Consider the following 19796-nt stretch of genomic DNA (forward strand, 5'->3'; position numbering starts at 1 on the left):
TAATCTGGACGGACCTGCTTTGGTGGAGGTGGAGCAAAATCTTCAAAATCATTGCAGGGGTTTCTTTCCAAACACTTCTATGTCCACTAGAGGCCCTACGGGCACCAACTCCGGGACAATCCATCGGATGATCACAAAATTATGATAAACAGTCTCCTGCTGTAAATTCATGAATTTTGATACCCATATTGTAGCGGTTTCTTCCCAAACACTTCTATGGCCACTAGAGGCCCTACGGGAACCTGCGCCGGAATGGCCGTTCCGGGGAGAAACCTTAAACTGGTCCTCAAGTAAGCTGAAATTGTTTCTTGAAGGAGATTCTACTTTGATATCGATTCCTTCAAAATTCTAGCAAAAGGCAAGAAAATGCTTAGTTCTGAAACAATCCGGATTTCTTAGAACCAGACTATTCCAAATGGACATTGTTGGCAATGTTCAGAAAGAACACAAATTTCTGAATCCTATGGTGCCAAAAGATTCAAAATCGGTCAAATTTGGCCGTAATAGCAACCAGAGACTTTAAATATTAAAAATTAGATCGATTTGTTTGAAAACAGCCGAGTTATAGCGGTGAATATAAAATATTTCCTACCGCGTCTATCGAGAGACTCGTACAGCATAGCTCACCATTGGAAAAGAGAAATGAAAACAAAATACGCAGCATACTCCCGGTCATTCTGCAGCTTCAACTTTCAACATGCACGATAAGCGGGAGAATGAATGAATTGAAAAATCGGCTTCCACCGAGCTGCTGCAGCAAACAGCACACAAGCAATCGACAAAAGGCAGAACGACTGCGCCATTTTGCCAGTCAAACCAACGTGCTTGCTTTGCACATTGAATGCAGAAAACGTACGCGATCACGCAGTCACAGTCGATATGCGATCCCCTTTCAAGCCCTGCCTCCAATCGACCTCTAGATACTTCGGTCGTCCGGATGCGTCCACACTTGACGGAACATTTTCTCGGCGTCGGCAGAAAACACATACCTCGGAATTCGGAAGTTTACTACCGTCACAAGCAAGGCAGGCTGGACCGTGGGACCGAGGAAAAGCACTTCATTCAACGACAGTTGCCCGTTTGATTTACTTCTGGCATCAAATACGACTTTTGTTTACACGTGACGGAGTCCGTCTTTGACATAAAGGATGAGACGTAAACAAATATGTCATGTAAAATTAAGTGCTACGAGGCTGAAAAGTTCGAAAGTACGTTTGATTGAGCTGAATTTGGCGTCTTTTATGACTCAAAATTGACAGTCACAGAGCACCAAAATTTACATCATTTTTTTTAAGAGTGTAGCATCAGCAATTCTTCACTTGATAACACCAAGTGGCAGAGCAACGTACGCAGCTTTATTCCATCATCAGCGAGTGACAATCCGGCAGCCGACGACGACCCAACCTTTGGACAGAAGACACCTCAGCAGTTTAACGTCTTGCACCAGAAAAAAAACAGTTACAGCACTCTTTTTAAAATGAAATATCTTACTCAGTTCCAGCAATAAAAATCAATCAAATTTGTGCAGTAATTTATGATCATTTTTACTTGTTGTCTAAGATTCTATGTCATTTCTCCGAGTTCCATTACCTCGAATGACGTATTACTTTAGATGATTTAACCTCAAACGGTTTGATTACAGAACGACTCGACATCAAAAATAACGAATTGGGTTGTCAAACTTTTATCAGTCGAAAATAAAAACTCCAAGAGAAAAATGGTGCGGTTATTTAAATTTGATTTGTCTGAAGGATTCATCTGTCAAAGAACAGCTCATGATACAACAGCAGTCAATGATCAATAATGATCAACAGCCAACTCCAAGTGAAACCAAACATTTATGATAATAAACTTTTTAAACTTTATCACGACAAAAAATAGCTGATACAAAGAAACAATCAAAGTAAAAAAGGATAATTGAGTTGGAATTTTTGAGAAAAAAAAACAAATTTGACACAGAACAGGATTGCAAAATAAGATTATATGAAAAATATGATATGATAAATATGATATATTGCAACTTATGCTTACTTTTCATGCAAATCTTTAATAAAATCTTACATTACCTGGTGGAGTGTACGATGCCCCTCCGTTTAACACAGAAATCACTTGTTCTTGCGTCCATCATAGAACACCTTGCACACGAGATCCAATTCCACGGATCATGCGTTCCACTGTTCCATCTCTTCCAGCAACTTAATTAAGAAAAACTTCTACGAAGGCACCATCCACCCAAAACCGAACGATATTGTTTTCTGCTGAATTTCAGATTTGAACCACAGTGGCAGTGTAATTATGAATCAGCTAATGTAAATTAATAAATCATTGAGACAAGCCTCTTATTCACAGGAATTGGCTCGTAATTGTGGGGTGACAGTAAATCAAATTTATGTCGATACTCCGGAACTGCAGCTTAGAGATGCCAATACCTACTAAATTATTCCATTGGAACTGAAAACTGTACAGCTCAGCAAGATTGCACTCCCATAAAACTCTGCAATGCTAACAAACTGCTAGGATTCTCCATCAACCTGTCGCCCGCCATTGACTCGATTCAATTGTTGAAATGCATCTGTCGTCCTCCAGCAGCACAGGAGAGGTGAGCGCGACACGAACTACACGGAACTACAAGATGGGATTCCTTTGTTCCCGGAAGATATCGTCTCGCTTTACGGTTCCTCATTCCGTTCCATCCAGTCAGTCAGGGTGGCATTGCTGACATAAGAGAGCAATCAAATTTACTTCTGCAGTAGTTGTTACAGCTCAGCTGCGGAAGGAAATGCTCAAGCACTGCTGCAACAAAATCTCAGCGTCTCCGAGATGGTGAAGTTCTTGCTAGCATCCACCACGTGTAAGACGGAAGTGGCAAACGAGTTTGGTTGGAAAATCGCAAATCACGTTGAAGGTTTTACGGGGCTTTAAAGCAGTACGAGTGAGCGCTCGTGTGTAATCCTTCGGTGTCAAATAGCTTAGCATTGGTTTGCTGAGCCGTTCGGTTGAGCTATGCGGGATTGTATGAGTGGGTGGGAGACCCAGCGCAGTTGAAGAAGAGTTCGGAATGCGATTTCTCTCTTTTCTGGATGGGATTTGCGATGGAACTTTTTGAAAGCTGTGGAGTATAATAATGCTATTGTTAAGTCGAATGTAGGTTTTTTTTTGCCGCGGATGACTGGTGGAAATCCACCAGTTGTTTTTGATGAATTTTTTCCCCAAATTGGTGAATAATTTTATTTTTATTAGATTCATTCAGAGACTATTATTTCAAGAAGGCTTGGAGTCGAGACAAGAAATTTCATATTCCAATTAGTGCAAATGGGAATTGTTTTTCCTTTAATGATTCACATCCGAAATGGAATCCTTGGAAATTCTAGACATGAAAAAAACAAAAAGGATTTCCCAATAATTGTGGTTGTGTCTGTGCCTGTTTAGGATGAAGTGAATGAAAAGGTACCCGGGCAGCAAATGTTCACCGTAATTCTTCGAAAAGGCTAAAGCCCTCATCAAACTCACGAACCCCTAAACCGTCATCATAATTATCTATACAGCAGCATCATCGGAAGCCCAGTGGGATCCACGACAGATGTTTCATTATGTTCGATCGTGATAGCAATTAACGATGGTAAATAATAAATTCCATTTAACATAATTATACTTTCGAGAACAAATCGCCTGTTGTATGGATGAAATGTTTTTTTTTTTTATTTATGATCTTTGAATGTGCTTAGTTTACTGATAACACTGAGAGTACTACTATAAGATTGATGCAATAATTCTAATCTACTCATTTGAACATCGTTGGGTCAGAGAGGGGTTTCAGTTTCCCAACACTTAAGAGCCTATCTGTGCCATTTAGAGCTCAAGATAAAGAGGCTTTACGATTTAGCCTTAAATTGAATGGCTACCAAGTTTTCAAGGACCACAACGAGTTTATTTCTAATCTTACATTTCTACCCGGAGATGGTGTCTTCTTGAGGAAGAAAATCATTATTTTGATTTTTTTTGTCTTATCTTTCGTATAGCTATATAGCTAGACGGAACATAAGACAAAAACAAATTATGAATAATTTTCCCCCTGAAGAAGTCACCACCCCGTGTTGAAACGCAGCTTTGGCTACATTTACATGTTAAAATCAAACCGCGGAAAGATAACTCAACACAGTTTCATAATAAAACACAAGTGGATTTCAAACCAGCTGTAGTGATTGGCCCATTATAATTGGACTTCGAAAGTCATCAGACTCCCAAACATTCTACTTCAAAATAGAAAACTTATCATGACGGACGCAATCCTCGGTACCGACTAGCTCCCTAAAACACCAAATCAATTATCCCTGTCTTACGAAACGGCTGCCTTATATTGAGTCTTCCGCTCATAAACAAATTGATTAATGTATTACAAAATGGGAAGGCGAAAAACCAGAGGCTTCCTTCGGCTGTCGTAACTTTTTGCACTTGTTTGCCGTTGTAACGCTAGGCCCTGCCATAAAAAGAACGGTTCCCAACATTTTACAGCCATCCCATTTTACATGGGTTTTGGCGTCTCCTCCTCCTGCTCCTCCATTCCATTCCATGGTTGATCCTTCGTCGTAAATTAGCTTTCTCGAGGGTTGTACTAGCTGCTGGTGTTGTTGCTGTTGTTCTTACGCTGATATTGGTGGCGCGTTACTCCGATCGAAAAGTTTCCACTGTAAGTCTCCGGTTTTCCACTTCTTGTTTACCGTTTTCATCTTTTATACGTCCGCCGTACCAAGTGCCTATATGTTATCCACCGAGATATTCGGTCTGGTGTGGCTTAGGCACGATCATTAATTTATTAACGCTCTCACCCTGCAGGAGGAGAATGTTCCTGAGTGCGGACATTTTCCTTTTTCGGTGTTGGAAACTGAGATTTTATTTTCAAATTATTGTTTTGGTATTAAACGTTTTCACATTCCACTTTTCTTTTGTATTCTCATCCAGCGTATCGACCTGTTTGATGTAGGAAAGAGTTTCCAATTGGCGTCTGGTGAATCCAATCAACTTTAAAAGTAATATACGTACTCTCAGCTATTTACTACTGTTGTCTTGAGAGGGGATACAATATTTAAAACCAAAGGAGAAGAATATAATCCTTTATTAAAAACCGTGGTTTTTTTTTAGATGCTGTAGAAGGGACGAAATATATGTTTCTAAATACAGTACTTTACAAAAATAAATCATACACCCATATAATTTTTCTTTGGAGCTCGATACATCAGGTAGATTCAAGCATACAATAATGTTTTGTTCTGCAATTCTTCTCTATGTTTTACGCTAAAACTGCGCAGGTATAGAATATTCAATATATTGTATGACATTCTCAATCATCATTTATAAGTTGTAAGAGGAGAATTTCGAGTTGGACAAAATAAATCATACGCCGGATTTCTTATTGAAAATTCTTGTTTAATTCAACTTTTAACTTAATTGGTATGATCACCCTTTGCTATCAACACTGCTTCCAACCGTCTTGGCATACTTTCGACGAGGTTCTGTAGATATTCTGAATCGATATTCTCCCACGCTACTTCAAGTGCTTCAAAATAAACGGCTTTTGTTGGCAACCGATGCTTTATCGATTTTGTTGTCCAAGTAAGACCACAAATTCTCAATTGGATTGAGATCGGGAGATTGGGGAGGCCATTCAGCGTTTTGATTCGATTTGATTTGAAAAATGCCGTTGTTTTCTTCGCTGTGTGCTTTGGGTCATTATCTTGGTGGAAAATGTAATTGGATTCCAGGCCAGTTTTCAGTAGCGAAACTTCCAGATTTTCACTTAACAAGTCAATGTACACATATGCAGTCATTATTCCCTTTATATGAGCCAAGCTTCCAACACCAGACCACGCAAATGCTCCCCATACCATGATATTTCCGCCTCCGTGTTTAACCGTCTTTTGAATGTATGGTTCCTTAAGAGCGTAACCGGAACCTCGCCAAACCCTTGATCGCCTTTTCTGTCCAAATAACTCAAATTTGCTCCACAGAACTCGTTTCCAGAAGTCCACGGTCATTCCGGCGTACTTTTTAACAAATTCCAGTCGTTTCCGTTGGTTCCGCTTGTTGAAAAGAGGACGCTTCGATGCCAAACAGCTTTTCAAACCGGCGAACAATACGTCGACTTACATTGAGATCGATCGCTTCCACAATATGCCTCGACGAATACTTCGGATTCTGCCTAGCCATTCGAATAATTCTGATGTCATCACGATTACTTGTCGCACGATGACGTCCTTGTCCGGATAAATTCCTCACAATTCCTCGTGTTTCGTCCTTATTCCATATGTGCTGAACAGCTCCAACTAAGATCGAGTACTTTTCGGCAATTTTCCTATAAGAAATCTCTTTTTCACGATCGCGAATCACCAAATTTCTAACATCGAGCGAAATCTGCTTTCCCGAAATTTTTCACTTCTCAAATGACGCAAACAAAACACAATGGTGCGATTCCCGGAACAAGAACTGTCAAATATTACGCCGTGATGCCAAATCTTTAGATTTTGTTTTTATTCGATGGCTAAAAAATAAAATCTTAGGATTGTATGATTTATTTTGTGCAAGCACAAAAGTGAGGATATATTTATTTAAATTTGAAACAAAAACAGCAGAAAATTATAACAATTTTCATTCAGCTAATTGAATACACCATGAGAAATACTTGAACTTTTCTGAATATACTTCTGAAATCGCGTGCAAAGTAGCAAATATATGATGTAATGTACTTTTTTGGGTTGAGAGTTGTCCAGTACTGTATATTGCATTGTCCAAAGGAAAGGTATAATCAAAATGATACAACAATAAAGTCTTTCGAACTGCGAAGTGTTGTAAACGGTAGTAAATTTTATACAATATATTAAGCTATAACTTTGTTATAAAAAGAGTTTTAGACCATTTTTATATTGCTAAACATGCGTCTTAAAGAGCTTTCATTAGCTTTTGATAAGATAACATTCATGAGAAATTTTAATTTAAACATTTAGTGCTAAAAGAATTAATTTTTAGGAACACCTTAAGTCAATTCCGACATAAAACGAGAACGTTGTGAGATGAAAGTTGTTAATGGCTAGTCAGATAGGGTAGTTTAAAGGGATTCCCCTGATCTCTTGTCTAGCACCGGTGATCATCTGGGGTTGGCTACACTTTCCGCTTTTGTTGGCTAGCTCGAGTTAGAAACCCTAGAACTTCAAGGTCGGTGATCAGAAGGACAAAATACCTATTCTTCACTTTTGACTAGTTTATTTTATTATATTACTCACGGTATCGGTGTCTGTCGAGTGTGTGCAGTGCTGGCCAGCGGTGAAGGGGTTCTGCACCGGGTGGGGTTTCTCGGCGGTGAAACAACGGTAGGTTCCTGGTGAATGTCGATGCTCAACGGTTGTCCCAGTGTGGTACAACAGATGTCGCACCCGGGCTCGATCGGCTGATCGACGATGGTCTCGCAGTTTACCAGCAGATGACTTGAAGCGGTCGTGTCGGTGGCTTGCCGATCGACGCTTGATAAACGGATGCTGACGGTTTAACGGAATATGAGAGGTGGTCTTAGGGCTGAAAATTTCTCTACTGGGTTAATTAATTGGGACCTACCTGACTCCGTATTTGGCGGTATTAGCCGGTACTTGTTAGGAACTCCTTTCACTTCCTTACTTGACTCGTATCAAACTTGGCAGATGTATCTCACACAATGGCTGAAGTAAAAGAGACCCTTCTATTCAGTTTGACCCAGTAGCTTCCCCCTTGACCTAAGCCCATTTCCACCTCTCTCCCACTTTTCCACCACCGCCTTGTCCACGTCCTTCTCCTGTTTCCAATGCCAACCTTCTTCCTTACTTCTTCTCGTTCCGTATTCTGTGTTATGTGTTGCGGGTTACAATATTTAATTTGGCCATTGGGACATTAAAGACAATATTGTATAATCGAATTCGTAACTATTACACCAATACCCTTTTACTCGCTCTCGCTATTTCCTGATTTATCTTGCTCGAAATGGATAATTAGGGTATGGAAACCAAAACGGTATCAAAGTTGGGATTTTAATATCAACTAACTTGAACACCACCATATTATTGACAACCACCAAAAGAAGGGGTTTTTAAGCGCAAAAACTTCACCGCAGACTCCAAGTGTCTCCATATTGAAACAAAAGTACTAACACATTTTATGCAAATGTGTCGTTTAGGAGGCTCTAGGAATTCCATCTCTAGCCTTTAACTATTAAGGGAAATGGCTCTAATGTTGGCCTATGGATCTAAGATTGGGCCCATCGCTAAAAATCTGCTATTTATCAATTTTATCTTGATGAACGTGTCATTGGGACGGTACTATTGGATATTTTTGGTCGCTATTGAACATTTAGTCGATTGCTGAATTTATATATGGGCCCAAATTAGAGGCATTTAGGCCGACATTGCATCAATTTTCCCAATATTTTATTTAAATGTTTTCATGAAAATCATTTTGGAGAGACTTTTTATGCTTCCTTAGACGCATGTTTTGTAAAACAATAAATTTTGCATCGCTTTTTGACGTAGGACTACGTCTTTAAGCTTTGCGTGCCTAACGTCTAAATTTGCATAGATTTCAAAATTCAATTAGCTTTAAAAACATTATTTCTCAATCTTTTTCTTCACAACAAGTTGCATTTTGTCGGAAATCTATTGAAATTTTTGAATTCATCAGAAAACATTTGAATCAAAACATGGTTCCGGAGTTATTCCGGTTGCCGTAGGGTTCTGTAATAATATAAACACGATGAACATCATGTTTTTTATTCCTGTCAAATGATGTAATTAGACCAATGGCAGCTAAACCGACGGCATCCAGGATATATTCCGGCGCCCCCTCGGGGAAGTAGCCAATTTTCAACAAGAACCAAAACCTATCGTACGAAATATCAAACATCATGATTTTACAAATCTTGGCCGGAAATGGCCTTATTGAGAGTCCATGGTCACACGCCACTTCTGACTGCCCTGCGGATGGAGCCGTGGCGTTAAAATGCGCCAACTGTGTTGGTGCACATCAAGGTTCCGACAGACAGTGCTCCAAACGCGAGGACTTCAAACGTATCCGAAAGCAGGCGGCAAGCAACAATCAACCAGGACGCAAGAAGGACAAAACCCCAGCATTCAAGATGGAGGATTTCCCGCCTCTTCATGCTCCCCAGCAAAGCCAAGCAAATTCGCAGTTGCAACCCGCCCCCCTCAAGAAGCTTCCGGTGATTCTACTGGGCAAAGATCTCTAGCCGCCCTTGGATTCTGGAGACAACCACCAGCACTAAACAACAACCCCGATTCAGCGGATGAACTGATGGAAATCTTCGTCAACATGACCGGTGCTCTTCGTAAGTGCCCTTATTGCGGAGCAGATCCAAGTGCTCGGTACATTCATCATTCAGTATGGTGACTGTCATCGCCTGGAATGCTTGCTTTGTAAGAGCTAAACAGATTGAGCTTGCCGACTTCCTCCGCCAGCACAGCATCGACGGGGACCTTCTAACCTACACCCATCTAAAGTCCGGCGACAGCTTCTGGTTGCTTGACCACAACATTATTCGGCTTGATCGGTCGTCGTCAAGAAAGGGATAAAATAACACAGTCTGTCTCATATCCGCACCTCTATCAGCGAGGCCTTGGTGTGGAGGTGGAGTCGTCAACTGGATACGTCCACCTCGGTTCGAATACTGTTCATAAGAGAATAAAGTACAATCCTAGTGCTAACTTTCAGCGAAGGTTACATCTGCACTTACTTGCTCTATTTCGAGAACGCACCAATTGAAAATTTTGTGTTTTCATTCAGCAAACACCGGATGGATTACAAATAAGTCAATTATGCACTCTAGCGCTCATTTTTTATATGAGAGTACATCCTGATAATCATCAGTTCAACGTTTCAACTTTTGGCTATATAAAATGATATCGCACACATCAAGTGTAACAAAAAAATTGTTTTAAAGACCGACATATTTTTGGCCACCTATTTATATGGGACCTTCCCATAGTGGAACGGTCGTCTGCTGTTCGACCACTCACAGTATGGGCTCTACTCCGTTTGGTTTTCAGATGAGCCAACATTTATCTCACCGGCGGGCAACCCATCGAAGCTTGACCTGTTCCTGACAAATACCGGCTTGTCCAAGCCGGTAGCCTTGACCGAACTCAGCTCCGACCACCAACCGGTGGTGGCTGAACTGGGCTACAATGGGGACCCTGCTCCAAGCCTGCTCAAGAACTACCATCGCGTAAACTGGGCCCAGTTTGGACGCGTGGTAGACAGGCACATCATCGACAACCCGCCGTTTGACACCATGGAGGACATCGACCGAGCGTTGGAGGGACTCCACCAAGCCATAACCGTGGCTGACGAGGCGTGCGCCCGACGAGTTCCTGTGAGGGGTAAGTTTATTGCCATTGATTCCCAAAGAACCGGAGATCTAGCGAGGAAACGTGAAATGACCGATCTGAACAAGGAGATTGCTTCCAGAATGGTCTCACTCTCAAACGAAAGTTTCGGGTGGGTCGTTCAGAATCTGGATGACCGCTCCAGACCATTCTGGAAAGCTGCCAAGGTCCTAAAGACGCACCCCAAAACACATTCCTCCACTCAAAGATGAATATGATGACGATCGGCTCATAATCAACCCTCAGGAGAAAGCAAATGCGATTGGTGAGCACATTACCAAATCGCACTTGCTTGGCTTCAACATCCAAAATCCGCTCGAAGTTCAGGTTGAGCAATGCGTACTCAACCTTGATTCATCCCGTTGTGCTATCCCTCCGGAGGATAGAATCACAGTGGAACAGATTTGCTTAGCGCTGAAATGCACCTAAAATATGAAGGCCCCGGATTCGACGGAATATTCAACATAGTGTTGAAAAATCTCAGCATGAAGGTTCACTCTCTGCTGGATGCTGTCTTCATCAGATGTTTGGAACTGCACTACGTTCCAAGTACCGTAAAACGGGGTATCTTTGATAATGCGGGTAACTTTGATAGTATAATGTAAAGAATAAATTTACTAGCTGTGCTTTTTTCAAATAAGAAACATTGGTTCCATTTTGTAGCTTAAGGTATTTTCGTTGATATCGTATCTAGTTTTTATGTAGTATGTGTTACATATTTTACAAAAATATTAAAAAACCATTTTGTTTTTTTGAAAAAAGCACTCAAACCATCACTTATGAAATGTATTTCCGATAAAGCCATTACAAATTCAATGTTGTATTATTATTGTTTATGAAGTTTTATGATTATATAATCATTCAAAGTTTCATACTTAAAGAACTAAATTGTTTGAGTTTCACTAATTTTGTTTCTACATTCATCGAGCATTATCAAAGTAACCCCAAATCAAAATACTGAAGTTCGGTCACAAAACTAAAAAAATAGTGCAAATGCTTTAATTTTCGTTCAACGTATTACTAACGAATTAGTTCTTGGATCCTCAGTACTTGTTTTAAAAATATAAAATATGAAAAACATTCATTGCTGTAAAAAATATTTAAAATATACTTTAAAAAACTATCAATGTTACCCCGTTTTACGGTATCTGGAAGACAGCGAAAATCATATTTATCGGCAAACCCGGGAAGGACCCAACGCTAGCTTCAAGCTACAGGCCGATTAGCCTCCTTTCAGCGCTGAGCAAATTGTTCGAGAAACCTATTCTCAATCGTTTGCTCAAGTTTGTCGAGGAACACAACATTCTCACCCACATCGACCGGAGGCTTCCCGCAATAGGCAGCATGACTAGGCCGCCGTCCAAGCCACCGTCATCCGGCATTGACTTGGACTGGTGTGGCCACCAATTGACAAACAACCGGCCCTTTTCAGGGCCATCAATTCAAAAACGGAAAGAGTTAAGAACTAAATGATCAACATATTTGTTCCGTCAACTAACGGTCCTACGTCAAGCTTCCATGCGTGCCCCTAGGCACAGACCCTTCTACTTTTTTTTTTTCATTTTCGCACACAACATAAGATGACACGAGCAGCATAGGCGAGTTGCAGTCCTAAATACACCATTGTTTGAAAGTAGTTCTTCCTCCGGACTTCATGTCTTCAAGGTAAGGAAGGCGCCTAACCGAACCGATAAACAGATTACGGTGGCCAAAACCCACGCCAGGAAGCTGTAACACGAGTGGTTGGTGCAGCCGTAATGCATCGTAACGGATGACGAGACCTACATAAAAGTGAACGCCAAGCAGATCCCCGGACTGGAGTTTTTCGTCGGCAATTCCCGCCTGGATATTCCGAAGGAGTGCCGGGAGAAGAAGGTTGACAAGTTTGCCAAGAAGTACTTACCGTACATAACGACCAGCACCATCAACGGCCAAGAATACCTTCAGAAGCACCTGCTGTCCTTCCTCTGGTCCTACGAAGGTGACACTCTCTTTTGGCCGGGTTTAGCATCGTGCCGTTACGCGAAACCGGTGATGGAGTGGTACGAAGCCAATGGTGTTGTTTTGTGCCGAAGAAGGTAAACCCGCCAAAATCGCCAGAACTTCGCCCAAAAGAAAAATTCTGGGCGATTATGAAGGGCAAGCTCCGGAAAACAGCGAAGGTATCAAAAACGACAAGGACTTGAAGAAAGAGTGTATGAATGTGTGTAAAAAAGATGGTGCAAGTGTTGCACAGTATTTGTTGGGTAGCGTTAAGTCCAAGGTGCGGGCATTTAGCCTATTAATTTATTACCTGAGAGTTTCAAAAATGTCCTACTTAAAATGAAAATTTAGTGATCATTTTTGACAGCTGCATTTTTTTTTCGAGTACAGTCTTCATTTGAACTAATCTGGAACATCTCACCTATCGTTTAGCAAGGTAAAATTTTTGACATGAAATTTGTCGTCCAAAGTACAGTTTTATTTAATTTCCATTGTCCATCAAAATACATCCGTTTTATTTACTTGGTCAGTACTAGCTCGTACTGCTTTCTTGCACGGTTTTTGACAACCAGGTTTCGTTTCAGCGTCCTGTTGAGAAGTTTGCTGGCATAGTACGACCGAAAACCTTCTCGCCAAATCACGCCCCAGCAACGATGCCATATATACAGACTTCTGCACTCGAAAAAAGTGGTCACCACTTTTTAATTTTATCAAAAAATATCAAATGAAGTATTTCATGAAGCTACAATTAATGCAATAACTAGTTAATATATGTAACTATTTTTATATCTAATGAGATTAGAAAAATCGTTATTATGATTAAAGTTACAAGGGTTCAAAAAAGATAGTGTCCACCTTTATCGCGTACAAAAGTCTGTTTATCTTGTATCGTTGGATTCCAGAATTCGTTTAGACTGCCCTAATGATCTTTGCTCGGAATATCCTATCATATGTTCCACTTCTACCTTTGTTTTGGCTACACGGTATTTACAGTAGATTTTTAGAAATTTGAGAACAATTCCTTCTGACCACGTTGGGTTTTCAACGTGAGTGTGCAGAATTTTTTCAAACGATCTTCGATCACTTTTAATCGTATGTGTGAATCCTGATGAAATGTTCACCACTGAATAAACAATCCTTTCAAATGAAAACGCTTTCAACAGTTTCTTGATACGACAACTAAAGACGCTATATTAATTTAAAACAAGTGGCCAAATACTAATTGGAACCGACTTTAAGCTTACAACATTTGAGATTTATTGCTCCATATTTAAAAAAATCAGCTTAAATTTCGTCCTAAAACTTCTAGACTATGTTTTCTCAAGTCATGGAAAATTTAGGCCTTACGAAATTCAACCTCATGATCGGAAAGCGTCTCGAAGGGTGTGAACACGAGACGATGTTGTCTGAAATAAAGGAGACTATTAATGTGCCCATGATTTTATTCAAACGACCATTTAAATGACATTGAATCATTCGATCATATATCACGCTTTTTATCATATTGAAGCAACCATTGCAGTAGCACACCTTACTCACGGTCGGTATGTTGTTGGGCTCACTTATTGAGAAAAATTTATTCGCAAATACATAAAAAAGGAAAAATTACACCGCAGAGTTGAAATTTATGACGGTTCACAGCAGCATCAGCAGCAGCCAGAGCAACAGTAGCACCGACGCCAGCCGGGAATTAAATTGAGAGTACCTTTTTTTTTGCAATGAGCTGCTCATTCGCCTTTTTCGCGTCCATATACAGAGAGCTTGAAAGCATCACATCCTTCACGCATCCATTCGATCCAACCCCCCAGAGTAGGTCGTTATAAATGACCAACAACCATCCAGCTGTCGGAAGTGACAGAGTCGGGTCGCTCGGTATGCGGTAATGTTTTAAAAAATGTCGAAATTTCCGGCTGATCCTACCCTGGAAGCGAACGACGGACGCGGTCCGAAAAAAAAAATCGTTACGATAAAGAGGAAAAAGAATGATGAAAACTTTATCAACCTGCTTCGGTTTATGGAGTGTTGCCCGTCGGGTTGCTTGGATGGTTGTAAAATGTGACTGCCTGCGAACGCCATATCTTGTAACAGCGGTTTTTTTTCCCTCTCCCTCTTGTTGCTAGGATTTTTGCAGCCTGATTTATGAATATTTTGCGGTGGGATAATTTCTGTTATTTTATGATTATGGTGGGTTTCATAAACTAGGAAAGTTTCCCGGGTGATGATCGGTGAGATGTGAACCGCAAGTCATCAAAAGTTGAAATTGAAGCATTCATTTTCCACACCCATGGAAGCAGGAACATTAAAATCAAGAAATGCTTTGGTTTCAAAAAGAACGCTTGATTGGAAAGAGTTAGTGGAATGGAAAACAAAGAATCAAGCGTGGCATGCTGTGCTAAAGCATCCCATTAAAAGTCCAGATGAGCACAACGTGACGCCCAGGAGGTGCTACATAACCTCAATTTCCGTTCCTAGCGGTGTTGATGTGATGGTCGAACAGATAACTGCAGTGAAAAGTAAGAAAAACGAATATCAAATGAGAACAACACCGATACAACCGGGAACGCGAAACTAGTCGCAGCTGCAGAATTTCAACTAGCTGTTATAATATGCAAAGAAAATATTATGAATGTGTGGAATAGTTAAGAGGGTACGATCCCAGATTCCTGGCACCTCTGTTTCGCTCTGCACCATCATTGGTGGAAGGTATTTTTCTCAAACGATGAGCATGTTTTCCTCCCAGAGGTTCAGGATATGTGGGTTATGATGGAAAATTTGTTTTATTTTCCGGTCAAAGGGGATTTTTTGAATGCTTTGCGAAAGGGAATTACAGAGCAACTGCTGATCCTGTAGCTGCTATAAAGGGAGCAGTTGCAGATACTATTTTATTTTTTGTATTAAGAATGCATTACGATGTTTGTGCATGCATCGATGGTCCCACTGGAATGATGATGTACTGCCAGTTGGGTGGGTTTTGGGGGTAAATTTAACGGGATAAATTACGGCTACACGTGGAAAATAGTAGGATTAACGGGTGTTCAATAAAAAATGAGATTTTTTTCAGTTATAGCTAGTAAAAAAAATTTTTTCAACGAGTTCAGTATTTTTTTTTTTTATTAAAAACATAATGTTTATTCTTCAAGAAAACGTCAATCAATATTGGAGAAGGGGCTCTGGCTAGCCGTACGACGCAACTTAGTCGCGATGCTCTCACAAGTGCGCTGGACGGCACTGAAATCATTCTCATTTTTATTAAACACCCGTTACACATAGTTAACACTAGATTTGGCGTTATTTTACATGATATTTCATGTAAGCTACATAAAATATCACGTTAATAGATAATATAGGCTTGATAGCTTAGTGTTTACCGTTTCTGCTTACTGAGCAGAAGGTTGAGAGTTCAATCACGGGCCTGCCTTGCAATTTTTCACTGGGAATTAGTTACACTAGAATAAAAACAGTCTGCTGCTTTTATTGATCGCATAACTTTACCACAGTAAATCTTGATCTAAAAATAGTCCAACCCACTATCCTTTCTGTGGTAATTGTGGATATGCAGAGGAAAAATAGGTCTCTAGTCAACAACGATTGTTAAACTAATCATCTTTTCCCTCCCCAAAGACCGTGAGGACGTGGCCGGCGTCGTTACTGATCTTATAGAATCAATCAGTGAACTTGTGCATTGAAGATGGAAATTTATTTCAAGCGCTCCATCTATGTGGTTCTCTGTGCAATTTCACTGGTTCTAATTAGTAATGAAGTAGCAACTATGACGTGCACGGCCTTAAAAAAAAGTTCATGTGAACTGACATAAAATATCACGTTAATAGGTAATATTGCAGGCAAATTAAGAATCAATTGCGTTGCTTATTCCAAGTTTAGTTCCAAATTACACATTTCTGATTCTGGCAATTTTCCACAGTAGAATGGAGTGGAATGATCTTCAAAACACGTCAAACAATGCAGAATAGTTTGAAGTACAGTAATTTGCACTAATGAGGACCAATAAAATTCTCCACTTATTTGCACAAGAACTGATGGTAGAAATTGAAGTACCCATTAATGGTTGCCATGAATCCATGAAACAATAAAAGGCAAATTCAATTTGAAGCACAGTGGACTAAATCCGTAACAAACATCCATAAGTTAAGAAGAATATTTTTGACCAATCTAAGGCCTCCTACTCCTCTCGCGTACTGTCCTATTTTTATTTTATTTTTTTTCATGTGGTTACCCCATACACTGCTTGGATCCTAGAAGTTCATTGGAACTTTTCATCGAAATATCACTTTTTGAAGCTCCAAACTACTTCCTAAAAAATTGAGAGTACTCAAACCGTAACGTGTAGAAAAGTACCATATCTATGGGGTTCCAGAAAATTTTAAAATACATCTCTTTGACTTCAAAGGGCGAACACGAAATTATTGCGACACATTCAACAGGGTATAACTTTTTTACCATTGGGTAAAAATCAACCAAATTTTGCATACTTTCTCATTGATGTGTATTGTGTACATACTGTCAAACTCGAAGTCGTGTTTTTCGATTCAACGAAAATGGAGGTGAACCAACGCGAGTTGAGACAACAAATTCTTTCCAAACATCTGGAATTTCCTGACCTGTCGCACCGGCAGTTGGGAAAAATGTTGAACATTCACCATTCAACCGTCTCCAGAGTGTTGAAGCGGTTCCAGGAGCGGTTGACGTTGGACCACGGCAAAGGAGCTGGAAGAAAACCGGGACCGAAGAACAAAAAGACGGAGGGAAAGGTGAAGCGGATGATTAAAGCAAATCCCAACGTCTCAAGCCGTGATTTGGCTAAAAAGATCGGCATGTCGCAGAGCTACGTCCAGAATGCAAAGAAGAGAGCTGGACTACATACATACAAGGGACAGAACTTCCCAAACCGCGATGAGCGGCAACAATCGACGGCTAAAACTCGTGCACGGAAGCTCTACGAGAAGATGCTGACAAAATATGGCTGCTGTGTGATGGACGACGAAACGTATATAAAAGCCGATTTTAAGCAAATTCCGGCAAGAGCAAGTTCGATGTGGACGACAAATTTAAGAAGAAGAAAATGTCGAAGTTCGCCTCCAAATATCTCATTTGGCAGGCCATCTGCTCTTGCGGACTGAGGAGTGAGCCTTTCGTGACAAAGGGCACAGTAAATGGCGAGATCTACAAATCTGAGTGCCTCGAGAAGCGCCTTTTGCCGTTCTTGCAGCAGCACAACGAAGCTCCGCTATTTTGGCCAGATTTGGCATCAAAACTGTCCGGAGCTGCGCCCGGTGGAGCAGTGCTGGGCAATAATGAAGCGGGAACTTCGGAAGAGCAAGAAGACAGTCAAAGACGAGAAGGACATGTTAAGAAAATGGAAAAAAAAAATGAGAAACTGGTACCGGATGACACTGTAAAGACTTTGATGGAGGGCATCAAGCGAAAATGTGTTCAATTTTACACTCAAGGCTCCATCGATTAACTTTTCTTTTGATTTTTGAAGTAAATATATGTATAAAACTACCCAAAAATTTTGGTTTGATTCTAAACATTATAAGAAAATTGGCATGACATTTTGGGTGTCGCAATAATTTCGTGTTCGCCCTTTAAATCAGATTCACCATCCGACTTTCACCCTTGAAGGCTCCTTAGCATAACTCTTGGACCAGATTCGGGTCCAGGCACACAATTTAATCTGAACTTCGTGAATTCCGGATTCGCAGAAGATTTAAATTATTTGAATCCCATTATCCGAGTAAATAAAAATAAAAAGTCTGTTCCGTATCAAAAAATCTGTGAAAAGAAATCGAGTTCCGCAGATTTCATCTACGGATCCAAACACGTGGACATTGATTGACTTTGTTGATCTTCGAAATGTTCCGTTCAAATTGTATCACTGCTGCCATGTTATTTACCTTCGGATTTCCGTCATTTTCTCATGTTAGTAAAACTTCTGGTAGCGAAGGCTGTGCACAGCTCAAATCAATTATTTATTTGGAAATAACGTACGATTGAATTAACTGCATCATCATTTTGAATAATTTGCGGATGACAACCATTCTTGCAGTGTGCATTACGGTTTTCATACTGGTGGTACTTCACCATTAATGGCCTCAGGAAAACTCCACTACCCAACGGAGAATCTGAAACGTTGAAAAAGCTACCAAATCATAAAGAAATAAAAAAATATATATTTTTAAAAACAATTAAAGAAATAATAAAAATAGAAAAATATGTACAGGGGAAATGCCTTTAATGTTGGTCTACGGATCTAAGATTGGGCCCATCGCTAAAAATCTGCTATTTATCAATTTTATCTAGATGGGATGGTATTTGGTAGATGGATGGATATTTCTGGTCACTATTGAAAATTTAGTCGATTGCTGAATTTATGTATGGGCCCCAATTAGGGGCATCTAGGCCGGCAATATACTTTTCTCCCTATATAAATAAAAAATATATAAATAAATGAAAAAATTAATCAATAAAAAATAACAAAAGTAAAATAATAAAAAAAAAATACAATCAAAAAACGCATGAAAAACTAACTTAATATATAAATGTATAAATCTTGAAAAAAAAATATATTAAAAATACAGAGATAAAAAAAATAATAAAACATTATAAATAAGACCGATAGGAAATCAAACAATATGTAGCAAAAAACTAAAAAAATTAAACAATAATACAATACAAAATAAAACAAAAACAACCAAATAATAGAAAAAAAAGCTAAAAATACGTAGATTTAAAAACGAAGATAAAAAATAAAATGGTTAGTAAATAAAATCAATCAATAAATTAAAAAAATGTGTTAATCAATATAAAAATAACAAATAAAAATGAAAATTAATAAATAGAAAATAAATTAAATTATTTATTAATAAATAAATAAATAAATAAAAATATAAATAAAAAAATTAATATATTAAATATGAATATTTAAATAAATACAAAATATTTAAATAAATAAGTCAGTGTTCACTCGGCTGTCGACAAAAGCAGACCACTCTCGATGTGTGCTACGCGATCGTCTGTTTTCTCGGCAGCAACCATTGTGTGGTCCTCCTCATTGTTCTTCCTCAGCAGTTCTTTCGGTCGATGCGTCGTCGACTTTGGAAAGCAACCGTTTCGTGATGAGTGTGTGAGTCCTGACCACGTTTTGCGTCCATTGCTGCAATGGACGCGCTCTGACCCTCGTTGGCGTACAACAATTTGCCATACAATGAAACTACTGGAAGCGGCTCCAGTTCTGATGGAGGAGGCTTTTTGGATAGCGGAAGATAAAGTGTTTATTGTGTTGTACCTTTTGACTATATTTTTAAGATGTATTGTATAGTGACCAAGAATCCTCGGCTCGGTTAATTCGGTTGAGCCTTATCAAATAAATTTATGAAC

The 19796-nt window shown here is 39.6% G+C and overlaps 1 protein-coding gene across 1 annotated transcript in view; it reads left to right on the forward strand.

Moving 5' to 3' along the window:
- The window catches only part of LOC135717187 (uncharacterized), an 81186-nt gene that overhangs the window by 15375 nt on the left and 46015 nt on the right, over nt 1-19796 (forward strand). The window contains exon 2 of the mRNA XM_065239147.1: nt 12222-12473. Within this exon, the coding sequence (XP_065095219.1) occupies nt 12222-12473 (252 nt within the window). The remainder of the gene's footprint in view (nt 1-12221; nt 12474-19796) is intronic.

Source organism: Ochlerotatus camptorhynchus, unplaced genomic scaffold, assembly GCF_037179485.1.
Source record: "Ochlerotatus camptorhynchus isolate MF236.1 unplaced genomic scaffold, CSIRO-AGI_Acam_v1.1 ptg000052l, whole genome shotgun sequence".
NCBI lineage: Eukaryota > Metazoa > Arthropoda > Insecta > Diptera > Culicidae > Ochlerotatus > Ochlerotatus camptorhynchus.